General features: G+C 35.2%; 1 protein-coding gene and 2 pseudogenes across 1 annotated transcript; 2 read left to right on the forward strand and 1 right to left on the reverse strand.

Annotated features, from left to right (window-relative positions):
* The first annotated feature begins 100 nt into the window (after nt 1-100).
* Nucleotides 101-4209, forward strand: LOC113506763 (annotated as a pseudogene).
* Nucleotides 4210-5180: 971 nt separating this feature from the next.
* Nucleotides 5181-12562, reverse strand: LOC113506764 (mitochondrial import receptor subunit TOM20 homolog). The gene is made up of 4 exons (XM_026889594.1): nt 12338-12562; nt 8007-8110; nt 6996-7100; nt 5181-6062 (listed from the first exon to the last, which is right to left on the reverse strand). Exons 1-4 carry the CDS (start codon nt 12462-12464, stop codon nt 5937-5939), a joined length of 462 nt encoding a protein of 153 aa, XP_026745395.1. The 5' UTR covers nt 12465-12562; the 3' UTR covers nt 5181-5936.
* A 405-nt stretch (nt 12563-12967) lies between these two features.
* On the forward strand, nt 12968-15083 carry LOC113506761 (annotated as a pseudogene).
* The last annotated feature ends 256 nt before the right edge of the window (nt 15084-15339 follow it).

Genomic DNA, 15339 nt, shown 5'->3' on the forward strand with positions numbered 1-15339 from the left:
GCTTATTGCGTTTCACGGGAAAGTGCAACTAACTCAACCCTTTTTTGATGAGGGGGAAATCTTTATGGACACTCGCTTCCGAGGGAGGGTAGTGTCAGACTCTAAAAACGGCTTTTTACGCCGCTTACGTTATGCGCGTTTTCGTATCGGTACATGGAAATGTGTTATACTTCACTTCACTAATTAATAATCAAGCCTGGTTACCTTAGACCTGGTTTGTCTATTTGAAAGTCTATCCTGTTATAAAAGATGAAAAATATCTCTAAGGTGCTACGCAGGCGGCACACTTTTTGTGCGATCAAGTCTGCGGCGGTCTAAGTATGATGGAGCGCGTGTGCGGTACTGCATGTAATTGCGTAGGTTCTATTATCACAGACTAAAAAGTGCGTCACGGATAGTCCGTCGTCTGCGCTGCAACTAAAAATCACTTTATGGCAGTTTTGGAAGCGTGAGACCTCATTACACTGTGTAAAGCAGAGTCTCTATTGTACAATCATTCAACTCAGCCTGTCATAGTCCAAAGCTTAATATTTTCCACCCCAGTCCCCAGTAAGTTACACCCTTGTTTACCGCCTTACGTAAGCTCCAACATCTTTCAAACGGCTCAAGCGATTTTTATCGAACACACTAAGAACACTCGCAAATAACTCACATTTAATACAAAACAAATTTATGCGGAGTTATGATGCCACATTGAGAGACGTTAAATTTATAACACACCTCTTTTTACGTCCGAGGTTAACAAATGTATGTTCCCCTTTCAGAGAGGATCCAAGAGACGCGCTAGTCCTTCGCGAGGACTTTAAGGACCACACGTTAGCGACACTGCCTGCCGGTTCTGTAATTGGTAAGTACTTCAGCAAAAAGTATCTACACACATTCGGATCTAGTTTATTAACTTTTGTAACCTTATTTACGTTGCGTCATCACAGTTTCAACTTTGCGTTCAAAAGGTACTGAATTAAATCGGTGGTAAAAAATCGAAGTGACATATCAAATAAGATATATTATGCCAATTAGAATCCTTTTTTTATAATTGAAGGCACAAGCAAGTACCTCATAATTCGTCGTTTTTATACACTCCCTTCCTTGTATGTTTGTTTGTCGTTCCGGTTGGATTTTTCCAACTCAATTTTGATTAGCTTTTAAGCCAATTCAAGGCAATCTATTATTAAAACAATTTTCAAAATGTGTTCAGCAGATGCAGAAAGAGAAAATAATCTCCTACAACATCACAAAAACGACCTCTTTATAATATAAGTATCAGAAAATGCGTTCAGAGCACGGTTACAGTCTACGTGGACTAGTTTATTGATGATTTAATCTCATGATAAGAATTACATAAAACAATTGTACTAGGATTCGAATATCGATGCGGTTATTTTCAATTGTATGCTTTGAAAGTGGTCGATCAGGTAAGGTTAAAACTGTGGCCATTAACGCGCCGAAAACCGACTTAAAAGTTCTCAAGTCATCTCTGTTTTTTTTTTTTGTAACCCCAGATTTGCTTCTGGATGAATCGATTTTGTTTATTCTTTTTTATGTGATTAACGTGAAATACCCGTGAAATAGGCATTTGGTCCAATAATTTCATCAAGTTCGACACATGTAGTTTAAATTTGAAATTAGTTGTATAATATGATTTACAAAGGAGTACTTAATTCCTGAGACATTCTCTACCATACATAGCTCTCTATATGAGCTCGTTTTCGCATGTTATAGTTAACTTTGAAACCGCGTACGCCACTCACGTACGCACCGGTTTCAAGGTGTCGCTAGCTCTGCGGTCCCGGTTCCGATTGACCCGGTCGGGTCAATGTAAAATTCACATTTTCTACATGGTCTCGGGTCAAGGTATTTGTGGTACCTTCATTGTATCTGCATTCCATAACACAAGTGCTTAGCAACTTACTTTGGGTTCAGAACAATGTATGTGATGTTGACCGCATTGCTTTATTTATTTATTTATTGTTCAGGTACATCGTCCCTCCGTCGCACAGCCCAGCTGCGCGGCTCGTACCCGCAGCTCACGGTGCAGGATGTCCGCGGCAACCTCAACACGCGCCTTCGCAAGCTCGACACGTCGGGACAGTACGCGGCGCTCATGCTCGCCAGCGCGGGCCTACAGCGAATGGGCTGGGGCAACCGCATCTCTAAGGTAAACTGTTATTGTGGCTTGCGGTCAGTGGCGTAGCGAGGGGAGACGGAGAGGCGGACCGCCTCGGGCGCCACTATCTGGAGGGCGGCAAAATTGAAAAAAAAGGCGGCAAATTACCAAGTAAAATGTAGATAGAGTAAGAGCAAGTGTAAGATAACTTAGCGACAAGTTAAGTTAGATTCCATTGGGCGCCAAGGTGCGAATCCGCCCCGTTTTGCTCGTCATTGTTGGCTCTAGGAATAATAAATATACAAATCGCTAAACGACCAGTTTTTTGTGTACAAATTTCAATTGACCTATATTCCATTGATGTTAATCAGATTTTGCCGTGTGCGGATATGAAGTACGCGGTAGGTCAGGGCGCGCTGGCCGTGGAGTGTCGCTCGGACAACGCCGCCATCTTAGCAATGCTGGCGCCCTTCAACCACCCCGAGACATACTGCCGCATACTCGCCGAAAGGAGCTTCTTGAAAACTTTAGGTATGGGTTTTTAATAGATTTATATATAGTATTAAAATAATTATATAGTACAGTATTTATAAATGCGAATGTGTGTGTATTGTGTGTACATGGACTAAGTCAAAGCCATAAGTGATACTTTTGTGTGATTTGGGCTTTCTGATTATTAGAAATAAAATATCTTCAAAATGACCGGCAAAGTCATCAATGCGATACTTGCAGTGCTTTAACTCAGTTTTTAGACAACCGGTATTATTTCTTCTATAATATATTATTTTTAAATGAATTTTATGTCTCAACAGGTGGTGGTTGCAGCGCACCTGTTGGCGTGTCCACAAACTATAAAACCAGTAGACTCCCAATTCAAACTGTCCATAACTGGCGCCGTGTGGAGCCTAGATGGCGCCACCAAACTAGATCACACGCTACAACAAACATTCGTGCAAATAAAACGCACGCAAAAACATAAACTGAGTCCCACAGAAGAGAACGAATGTAAAAAAGTCAAAATTGACAATGGGGAGGCTGAAAACGAAATTCTTAACCCATCAGAAGTACTTAAGACAATAAGACTGACAGTACTGGCAGCTGCGGGGAGGCCAGTGACAGTGAAGTGGACAGACGTATATTCTGCGGGCTGTCCGTAAACCCCAGCATGCCAATAGATGTTATTATCAAATGTGATAACCTTGGCCGAGATGTGGCCAACGCGCTCATTGATAAAGGCGCGTTAGAAGTTATGAAAGTGACGCAAGACTTGATAAGAAGCTCTGTCGCTGAGAATCATGATTTTTTAGTTATGAAAATGAGGCTGTATATTGCTAAAGAGGCCAGACAAAAGGCCTAACGATTAGTATCAATTTTACAGAAGACAAATGTTGGGAAATCGCACAATGTTATAAATATTTTTCACTGAATGGGATAATTTGTAAATTAACCTAAAAGCTGCTTATTTTAAAACAATTTTGAGGTTGGGTCTTTTCGCAATGCCTTAGTATGTATATAATATCTAGTAAAATTAGAAACAGAACAATTATGAAGAATTTGTAATATTGTAAATACAAGTAGTATCTTTTTATAAAGCGCGGTGCAGCTTGTCTAAGCAACGATGTTCGGCGGCAGTGTTTGTAAATAAGAAAAACATTGTTATTTTTTTTTATGGTACAGACTTTTACAACGAATCTGTTATATTTATATTTGAAGGATGTTCGTTGTATTGACTATGTTCTGACCACAGAGTATTGAATGAGTGCAGTGTTAATAAAATGTATTTATTTAAAATTTTCTTCAAATGCAACTCGCAATTTTAAGAAAATATTATTATATGTCGAATTTTTGTAACCATACTGAGTCAAACAGTAAAGTTATGAAATGCGTTCTTTATTTTTATTCCGTTTGTAGAAATTGTAGATTCTGTATCATACAGTCAAATTAATCTTAAAACTTAGAAAATACGAATAATGTTACTAGCCTACGATTAACTGCAAAACGCTGATAGCACAGCATTTTATTGACTACTCTAGTGGCTGAAACCGGACTGTTGACTGTTATGTATGGATTTAAATAAATTGTATTTTGTTTCTATAGACGTACGATGTTGTACAAATTATATTATGTAGTGGGTACTTATTTATGTGGGAAACTTCCCTGGGACCTTTATAGATATTAACTTTATATAATTGGTTATGTATTTAAATTGTTTTGTTATCCAACAAATGTTTGTTTTGTGGTTATCAGGATTTATTAGGTGCCTTGAATCGAGTAATTGAATCTTGAAACGTGTCCTTGTAATTAAAATCTGTGTATCTGGATGAAATTTACATTTGATGCCTCTTCTAGTTGGTATAATTATTTTTCCTTATTTTCTGAAGGCTTATCAACTCATTTAATCGCGACAGTTGTTTGAACAAGACTTACAGTCACAGATTATGAGATTTGACAGACGCATTCATTTATTATAATTTTTGTGGTGATCAGTGTTCGAGAAACCAGGTTTACAGTATTTGTAGACCAAAACAACCATTATGTTGGTTACCAAATTTAATATTGTTATTAATCCCTATTCCAATATCTATTTCTTCTGTAAATTATTGACGATTGTCAGATCCTTTTATTTAGTTAAATCTTCTTACTCTATGTATGGGGACATCATATTGCGCAAGGAGAAACAAATTCGTGACGTTTCAAAAATTTAGGTAAATTGAAGCATGAAGAACTCTGAGACTTAAATACGCGTATTACGAACAAAAATGGTGTGGGGTGGGGGCCTAACTAGTAAAGACTATGGCTACACGTTGACTGATAATAATTATATTCATTGACATCTTCTGTTCGACTCTCTGCCAGATGTAATTTAACACCTCAGTTTCCTTTTAACCTGCATCCTGTAACTATGGTGTTTATATAATTGTTGATGTTTATGTTAATTTTATTTAAATAAACCGGTGAATGTGTTGGGATGTGTTTGTTTTATTTGCTGAACAAAGGATATTTTGACAGACTTTCTTGAATATCGCCATAGCTGTATAATATTTTTATTGTATGTCTAATAAGAACAAATAAATCACGATAATTTGTACAATACTTTTATTTCACAATAAAATCTCAATCAAAACTCACAAGCATCCTTAACCAGTTGTGAACACAAAACAAAACCTAAATAACACTAACAAATACCTACATTATTATTGAACTTGCATTACACTCCACGATACACTTCCCATTTGAAATGAACAGCGATAAAATGGCGGATCTATTGTCAAGCACATCTTGTTTCACAGCCGAATGCACTCACTTGGAAAATTTAAGGCTTTGCAAGTCGAAAGTAATTTTATTTTAAAATGAAATTAACAATAGGTTCTTTGATGGTTTTTTTTTATTATTAACTTAACTGTCTACTAAGCAGATGTTAGATGCATGTGTTTCTAACGCGATGAGACGGTACGCGTAAGTACCGCGGCATCGCACTACAGAATGCCGGGGTTACCGACAAACTACTCTGAGAGTCACAGTCAGAGAAAAGTTACATGAATCGAATGTCGAAGTTTTCATTAAATAACTACAACGACGTGAGGAATTTAGTTAAAAATTGATAATTAAATAATCAAAAGCAATCAAACCTTTAATTTATACATTATAGCTAATCATTGTAACATTATTTTTGGTCCTAATATGATTAAATTATACAATGTCAATATAATCAGAAAGGATTCGACCTCACGTCAATGTAGCGGCATCTATCGACCAAAAATGGAAGCTCCCATGAGATAATGAAAGTGTATTAAAGTTATCTCTTCTCTAACTGTTTGTTAAAACTAGTTTATTCGACGTCTTCCTCTTGCAGCTTGGCGTTGGCCTTCATCGAGAGCCGCAGTCTCTCCGACACCTCAGGCAGCTTCTTCAGAAGCAGGTGGAAGATGGGAGCCGGCATCGTTTGTTGGAGAACCTGAGGAACAGAATACCATGTTAGATACATGTCCTTAGTGTAATACACTATCCAAATTGTAGACTGAACTCACTGATGTAAGCAAAAACTAATACACTTAGCTATGTGACATTCTAAAATGACAATTTGTCATTACATTTCACTTGACAATGACAGCATGTTGTGCGTTTTTCTTGAATATGGCTGTAACTGACATAAATTATCGCATTCCCTATCAATCAATCTCATTTTGTTTTATAGCTTTTATCGTAGTTAATTGATTTCATTTTACGTTATCAACGATTTGATAGTTTTCTGGAGGTCAAGGGCACAGGTAAAGACGTAATTGAATATTCGCTTGAGTCGTAATTATAGGCCTGCGCGAATTTGTATTGGACAAAGTGGAGTTGACAAAATCCAATTTGATTTCTATTTTATTAATAGGGATGACGACAATTTTTTTTTTGCAGTGTCCTTCTTGTAGTTTTTTTTTTATAATAATGGATACGTATTTTTTAATTTGTCCCGCAAACATAAATTGACCAAATTACAGTGAATGAAACTTACGCGTGACGTCACGATTGTGTATAAATTTTACCATATCGTTACGTCACAAGCCCCCTCTCCTAAACTTTAAAACAGTTATCTTTGTCAATTCTAGTTTTTCTGAAAAAGGAAAAATACGTGTCTAATACTTTTCAATTATCTAACTGAGGGATTAATTATTTAATTTTTGTTTACTCATTGTTAAAACTTAATTGGTAAAACAATATTCATACTTTAATAAAAGAAACAGGCAATATTGTAAAAAAGTGAGTCAATTAAAAAGATTTCAAGTGTAGCAGTTTTAAGAGCTTATTAAATTAGCCGCAGGAAATGGTTTGTATTTATAATTGTTCGTGTGAATTTTTGGTGGTTAGCTCCATTTTTTTTGTTCCACAAGGTAACACTTACGCCCAGAAGGTTCTGTGTCTGGCCGCAGACGGCGACGGCCTGTCCCAGATGCTCCACTCCTGCCTCCAGGTCTCCGGCCGCTAACAGCTCTTCACCAAGCTGAATCTACAATAAAAATAAATCATTAAATGGAGTAATGAAGAATAAAGAATATTCTAATCTAATGCAATCTCTTTGACGAATTTTTTTATGAAGTTATTGTGGAGCTACAATAAATAATCAAAAATGTATTAATCTTAGAAATACGACTCGTGCATTGATCTAACAGTCGTAGGTTCGTGTCTTGTATGATATTTAATTCCTGTTTTAAGTATTTCTTACGAGTATCGACTTTCATACACGCTATTGCAAAATAAACAATAAATTTACGTTGCAATTGGCAGACTTCATTTCTTTGTTTCTAATTTATGTGCTAGGTGTTCATTCGTATTTTAAACTGAAAGTTAAATTAATTTCTTCATGCAATTATTAGTAATTACACAATAATGTTCAACAAACCGATTGTTACGTAAACCGGAATTGAGTGAAAGTTACATACATTGTCATGTTACATACATTTGTCAAAAACAAATCTTGTTTTTGACAAAAGTTGTGTAAATATGTTGGTGCACAGCTTTTCAGTTATTTTATATACACAATTAATGTACAGGTTTAGGTGTTACTTTCTATACTCAAATACAGGTGATCTTTTATTTAATGTCTGATAATATTTAGATGTATCAGATCTATACTAAATTTAGTAATATGTTTTATCTTTAGCAAACAAGTCAAGTAAGGACCTCTGAGCTAAAATTAAGTTTTCATTATCAGTACTTTAGAAAAGATGCAAAACATAGCACATAATTAAATCTCGAATCTCTAAGATTGACATTAAATGATGTGGCTTTTTTGATTGGATGCTCATCATACTACACTACCCTATTAAGTGCAAGGATTAAACACTCAAGTGCACATCATTTAAAAAATAACTTTTTATTTTAATTAGTATGTATTTCAAATTATATTAGTTACCTGTTGAATGAAGAATGACTGCATAGCCTGGTAATCACTCATATCAGGCAGGGCCCCATCCACAGTGTGTGATCGGGCAGATTTCTGTTGTGCCTTCTGTCTTCCTGAAAATGAAAGAAATATAATAAAGTTAGGTGCTGAAATCCAGAGACAAGGTTTAAGTAACCAAAAAGACGATTTCGGGTCTAACAAATGTATAGACTTTTAGAGGAAAACCAGTATCTTAGGTTTTCATCAAAAAGAAATATGCCTGTGCAGTTGTACTTACTTGACTAGCCAGGATTCATGTGCATGCAGAGGCGGATCTTGAATTTGTGGGGCCCTGGGCTAATACTGCTTAGGGGCCCTACCTAATTACTCAACTAATTGCCATTTTGACAAGAAACTGTTTTCTGTAGTGATGTAGGTATATGTAATGTAATATATGTTAAGTACAGGAAGAAAATAGGAAAACAAAAATTTTATTTATTTATTAAAACATTATTTATTGCAAAAGAAATTGACGGGTTATAAATGGTTATGTTAAATAAATTATAAAGCAACCTTTCTGCATTTTTGTGCTGCAAATTCTTTTATTTGGTCATCGCACTGTAGGTCCTTTGTTAAATCGCAATTTATCGAAAGAACTGATAAATGATTTAGTCGATAGTTCGACATTGTTGTCCTGTATTTGTTTTCTATATACGACATCCTGGAGAAAGAACGCTCCGCTTCACAGCTAGTGATCGGCATCGTTAAAAAAATCTTTAAGATAGTATAGCAGTTTGGGAAAACATCAACAAGTTTCTTTTCATAAATTAGCCAAAAAATTTCACTGCAAGAGGTGTAAGACTCTGTCTTAGATTGCAGTAAGTAAGATTTCAACTGAATGCACTCATTCACTAAATGTTCGTCTACGTCATTTGGATAATAATCAATAATATTACGTACACTTTCCATATCTATGTGTTCTTGATTTTTGTCTTGCAAATCCATTAAAAATTTAAATTTTTTGCTATAGGTCTCATAGGCTTGGCTTCTATTATTTAAATCCATAATCATCTTATCCAACGCAACGTTAAGCGTGTCTCTTTTAAATTTTTCTGCGCATTTCACTGAGACTTTATCTGTAGATTTATCTGAAAATTTCAAAGTAATGCGTCTCTTATTTATGTCACTGTAGTCTGTTCCCACACTAGTACTTAATTTTTTAGCTTTCTCTTCGTATTCCTTTAGCTTCTGATCTGATTGTTGCCTTATGTTTTTCACGAACTCTTTTAATGACACAATTAACTTATTGCCTTCACCAATGTCTAAACCAGGGCTCTGTACTTTTTTATTAACTAGATTAAATCTCTCCAAAATTTCTTCCCAAAAAACAATCAAAATTGCAGTTTCTAGTTTCGCCAGTTTATTAAATAAATTTCGTGCCTCTTTTCGGAAATCAACTTTTTCATCGTCATTTTCGCCGAAACTATTGAGAATTTTCATAATGCCATCATAATTACTTTTCAAAGCTCTGACAGCATCAAAGTGACAAGACCATCTGGTCTGGCTTAAACTTTTTAACGTAAATTTTAGTTTTGTTTCACGATTTAACAGTTCCCACCTATGGGTCGAAGCAGAGAAGAAAACGTATATTTGTTGCACTATTCCAAAAAAAATTACAATTTCGGTTGCAACCTTCACGGATTCTTGACCAACTAGGTTAAGGGAATGCGCAGCACATGGCACGTAATCCGCGGATTTATTTTTTTCTTTTAGTAGTGCTTGTACACCATTGTAGACTCCGGCCATATTAGCAGCGTTGTCATATGACTGTCCCCTGCAATTATCCGGTAGTAGTCCATTTGTTTCCAAAAAGGCTTGTAGAATATTAAATAAATATAAGCCAGTATGACTACTAATTTTAATGAAAGATACACATCTTTCATACACTTTTCCCCAAAAACAGTATCGTAATACAATAGCAAGTTGGTCATCGTGAGACAGATCTGGGGTTGAATCCATCATAATTGAATAATACTTTGTGTCGTCGTTATTTATTTCAGTTATAATTTGTTTAATTATCTGTTTACCCATAATCTCAATTATTTCCTCATATACTGTTTTTGATAAATATGATATTACAGGGTTCGGTCGCAGCTCTCGTTGTTCAATATGTTCACGTATGAATGGGTCGAATTCTGCCAATAGCTCTAGAGCACCCATAAAATTACCATTATGTGGAGAACCAAATACTTCCTCGGAACCTCTAAGTGCTAAGCCTCTTATACTCAAAAATTTTAGCACTGCAATAACCCGTTTTAGGACATTGTGATAATATTCTGTTTCTTTATTTAATTGCTCCTGAAGCTGCTTGTCTAAAACAGACTTATTTTCTTTTCGTGTCAACCACACTAACATTGAATTCTTATGTTCATTAGAATTTTCGTGATTTTCTAAACAAAATCCTATGTGTTTCCAATCCGAAAATCCGGTTGTGTATTGAGAAGGAGTTTTAGAAAAAAGTTTGCAAGTCAAACAAAAAACAGTACCAACTCTTTTTGAATAACATAACCAAGATCCTTCCAGTAATTGGCCATTTTTCATTTTTCTAGTGAAATACCTATTTGAAAAAGATCTGTTTTGTTCTTTATATTTCCTCATTGAAGCTGAATATATATTCTTCGGATCTTTATTTTGAAAGTCAGTCATTTTATGTGAGAGGACGAAATTAATAAAATCATTATTCAGCAAATCTGGCCACAAGCCCACGTCAACATATTTCTCAAACTCAAACTTAATATTTTCTAAATTTCTTTCCACCTCGGTCTCGGTATTACCTCCCTTTTGCTGAACACCAATTTCATTTTCAGAGGAACCAGAGGGTTGCTGGAAGTCAAGATATTGCACATTTTCATCGTTGGTATTTTTTTTCTGGTTTTCAAAATCTTGCATATTTTCATCACTTGTATTTTTTTCCTCGTTTTGCGATTTTTTGCTGCCATCGGTTAGATTCTCTTCGCATAAAATACCTTCCTTTACGTTTTTTAATGGATTTATAGCTATTTCATTCGCGTTTATATGTTCCGATTTAAAAAAAGTTTCAATTTTTGCGCATTTATTTCTTTCTTGTTCTCGACTAAACTGTAATTTTCTTTTTTCAGCTCCACTTTTATATTTTCTAGCAGACATATTGTAAAATAAGATATGTTTCTGAAAATAAACAAAGAACTGGATAGAACTTTTAATTTTAATACCTACTTTGTAATGAGTGTAGCAATTCACAAATTATAATTAAATATCGAACGAGTTTGATTCATTTAGTTTTGAAAACTGAAATAAAAAGTCATGTTTTATAATTCTTTTTACTTACCTACTGCCTATTAAAAGCAGGAAGTCTAGTTATGCTGAAGACTTTCAATTTTAGTAAATTAAAAGAAAGGTCCGTTCCTTATAACTTTTAAGTTATCTATTACTTAGTAAACTAAACACACGCACTAAACACGTTTCTAACAATAACAAAGTCAATTCGTTAATATAGTCGACTATAGCAGAAGTGCGGAAAAATAACAAAATTGCGTCGGGCGATAAGCGGAGGGAAGTCCCCAGTAATAGACACTACTATACACGGAATACACCGACTGAAAACAAGCGACAGGGAATTCCCCGTTCCATTTGATAGATGCGCACTCGGGTTGATTGATCGCAGTGTTGCCAACCTAATGATCGGATTTTTTAAAATTCTAGATAATTTTTATTATTGACAATATCGTCTATTGGTTTCAGTTCGGTTGGGGGCCCTCTGTATTCGCGGGGCCCTGGGCTGCAGCCCAAAAAGCCTTTAAATAGATCCGCCCCTGTGTGCATGTTAATTTCATAACAAAACCACGACAAATTAACTTAAGTATAGTAATGTAATCTATTAAACCCAACACAATTCAAACGAAAGTAATAGAAAGTTCATATCATTGGTTACATGTACTGACTGTTTGGGTTATTAATTTATAAAGTACATAGTTAAATACAAATGCTTTTTTGGCACAATCTGAATAACTGCCAAGGATGATAAAATTTATGATAACTATGTTGTAAGGTACTAAAGTAGCAGTTACACAATTATACTTATATCCTTTGCCTGTTATCGTTTGGTATGTGGTGTGGAAATTAAACCGCAAGTGAAGTAAGTAAAATTGATTGATGCATGGTTTTGTAACCAGCTGCATATTCCTTGAGAAATTTTTAGGTTAATTCGAGAATATGAAATGTGTTACGATAAAATCTTTAGTGTTATCTAAGATTATGAACGCTAAATACGTATAGTTTCACATTTTTTATTACAGTATTTTATAAATACATAAAAAACTTACGTTCCCTCAACTTCTTTTTGAAAAGAGGATCCTTACGACGTTGTTGGTCAAAGTACACACAGTATCCAAGAAACAAGGTCCCAGCTATTCCGACTGCAATTCCTAAAGTGGAACGCGTAATCTCCATGTTTACGAATTCACTTGCGTTGTTTAATTCACAGAAAATATCAACTCGCTTTTGTTAAAGAATTTTGAGATCCGCCATTTATGAAAAAAAGGATTAATTCATTGGCAGCACTGCTTTTTTACTTTTATTGCGTCATAGATAACAAATACCTGATACGTATTTTAATTGAATCTTGATACCTTTTGTAAGTAAAATAATCGATTATTTCATTTGAAATAATTAACTGCCTATATAAAAACCAAAATATAAGTTTACAACCACTTGTTTGTAAAAAGTTTTATAATCAGTTCAATCTGCAAGAGTCTTAATATGTGTTGAGTTGCCCCATCAAAATTTGTCTTTATGTACACATGATTGAAATTCAGGATTTATAAATACTTTCCCTATTCCAATAGTTAAAATACCTATTTATGCCGAAGGATCCTTGTAAGAGATACGCGTGTGAGATCCAGAGATGCCTTGTTGGTAAGTTTTTTCATTATAATTTTATTTATGAACCTGTTCGCCGACAGCCGACATGAAATCAGTCGCCATCTTTGCTTCAACCTTTCAATCGCCTTCACAGATTTGCGGGCGTTTCATCGCCGTTTTTCAATGTTTTGCTCAAATAAATCATTATACATCAGTTCTAAAGCCAAGTAAAATCTTTCCGACTGTTTGTGTAAGTGTTTAGTGCGAAAATGAGCTTTTTCGGGTTCGGACAGACTGCGGATATCGAAATCGTATTTGATGATGCTGACAAACGGAAGGTTGCCGAAGTGAAAACGGATGATGGAAAAAAGGAAAAGTTGTTGCTTTACTACGACGGTGAGACTGTCTCCGGCCGAGTAAATGTAACTCTAAGGAAACCAGGATCGAAACTCGAACACCAAGGAATCAAGGTCGAACTTATAGGTCAGATAGAATTATTCTACGATAGAGGTAATCATCATGAGTTCATATCCTTGGTCAAAGAGCTGGCTCGTCCTGGTGACCTGCTACAGCATACGTCGTACCCGTTCGAATTTGCGAACGTCGAAAAACCCTACGAAGTATATACAGGCGCTAATGTCAGGTTAAGGTATTTCCTCCGGGCCACTATCGTGCGTCGCCTCACAGACGTCGTCAAAGAGGTCGACATAGCTGTCCACACGTTATGCAGCTACCCGGATGTGTTAAACTCTATAAAAATGGAAGTAGGGATAGAAGACTGCCTACACATAGAGTTTGAATACAACAAGTCCAAATATCATTTGAAAGATGTAATCGTCGGTAAAATCTACTTTTTACTTGTTCGTATTAAAATCAAACACATGGAAATATCAATAATAAGAGAGAAACAACAGGATCTGGGCCCAACACATTCACAGAGAATGAAACAGTTGCAAAGTATGAAATAATGGATGGAGCTCCCGTTAGAGGAGAAAGCATTCCAATAAGAGTGTTCTTAGCTGGCTATGATCTAACACCAACCATGAGAGATATTAATAATAAGTTCTCTGTAAGGTATTATCTTAATCTTGTATTAATGGACACAGAAGACCGTCGCTACTTTAAACAGCAAGAAGTTACTCTATGGAGAAAGAGTGACAAGTCTAGATTACCGTTGCATAATGCCCATGTTCCTCAGACATTGTCCCACCCAAGTCATCCGATACCCCGGCAATTAAGTGCTTCCAGTGAAGATAACTCCAACAGGGCTATATCTCCATCCCATCCAAACATAATGCAAAGATCTATTTCTCCATCTATGAATGACGGGGAAAAGCAGAATGGGCCATCTGAAATGGAGCAAGAACAACCGGATGTGATAACCACAAATTGTCAAATGCACATATCGAGAACAACCAACCTGAAGAAGAAGAAATTGATGAGCCTGTGATGGAGAAAATAATACCAGATAAACAAACAGTCGCAGAGAAACCTCAAATAGCTGAGAAGCCAGTAATTGCGGAGAAGCCTGTGCTAAGCCGGCCAGAAAGTGAAGCTAGTCCGAGTCAATAGCCGATATGCTCTTGCGCCGTCAATTTGACAAGCGCTGAAGATATGAACTGTATGTTTTCATATTTGAAAACTGTCGTATAAATTGTATGGTTGTATTAACTTTTCTTTAAATATCAGCTGACATAGTTTGCTGGCAAAAGAAAAGTTAATACTTCTATATCCAATACTAAAATTGTTGTAGAATTTGGGATTTTTATCATTTAAATGTTGGAGCTGTATAAATCGAAATTATTGACTTAGTGAGTACTGTCAGCATTATATGGAACATGTGCTCTGAATAGGTGTACATTGCTTTCATTGCAATAATTAATTATGGCTGGTATGTATTCAAATAACTGGAATAGAAACTGAACTTTAATGAAACAAAATAAAACACATTTTGCTCTTTCTATGTAGGCTATGTTATTATCATTTTACCTAAAAGCATGTTTGTTTGCTTAATATTTTAATTATTATAATGAATTCTTTAACAAGAGTAGGATGTCTTGAGCTGTTCAAAATTATAGTATAGTGTATTAAACATTAGGTCAAGATACAACAGATAAGATTATAATGCTCTTTATCTTTTTATTTTTAATGATTGAAGTTTGCTAGCAGTAATTGTAAATGTTGCAATATTATTAAGAAAAAAAAAAACAAAATTGGAAGCAATAACAGCAATAGATATTTATGGCACAGCTCTTATCTGCTTGTTTGATGTTGTTGAAAGTGAACTTATCTACACCACTTATTAACTATGTGGAATTTTATTTATATTCAACAGTTAAAGGGTACATTTCGTGAAGCCAAGCTACCAATTATTTATTAACATTCTTTAATAAATATTGTAAAAATATTTATTTGTATCTTATGACAGTAAAGTATGTAAAATTGTAATATAAATTATTTCTTT

This window comes from Trichoplusia ni, assembly GCF_003590095.1.
Source record: "Trichoplusia ni isolate ovarian cell line Hi5 chromosome 24 unlocalized genomic scaffold, tn1 tig00000336_group23, whole genome shotgun sequence".
Taxonomy (NCBI): domain Eukaryota; kingdom Metazoa; phylum Arthropoda; class Insecta; order Lepidoptera; family Noctuidae; genus Trichoplusia; species Trichoplusia ni.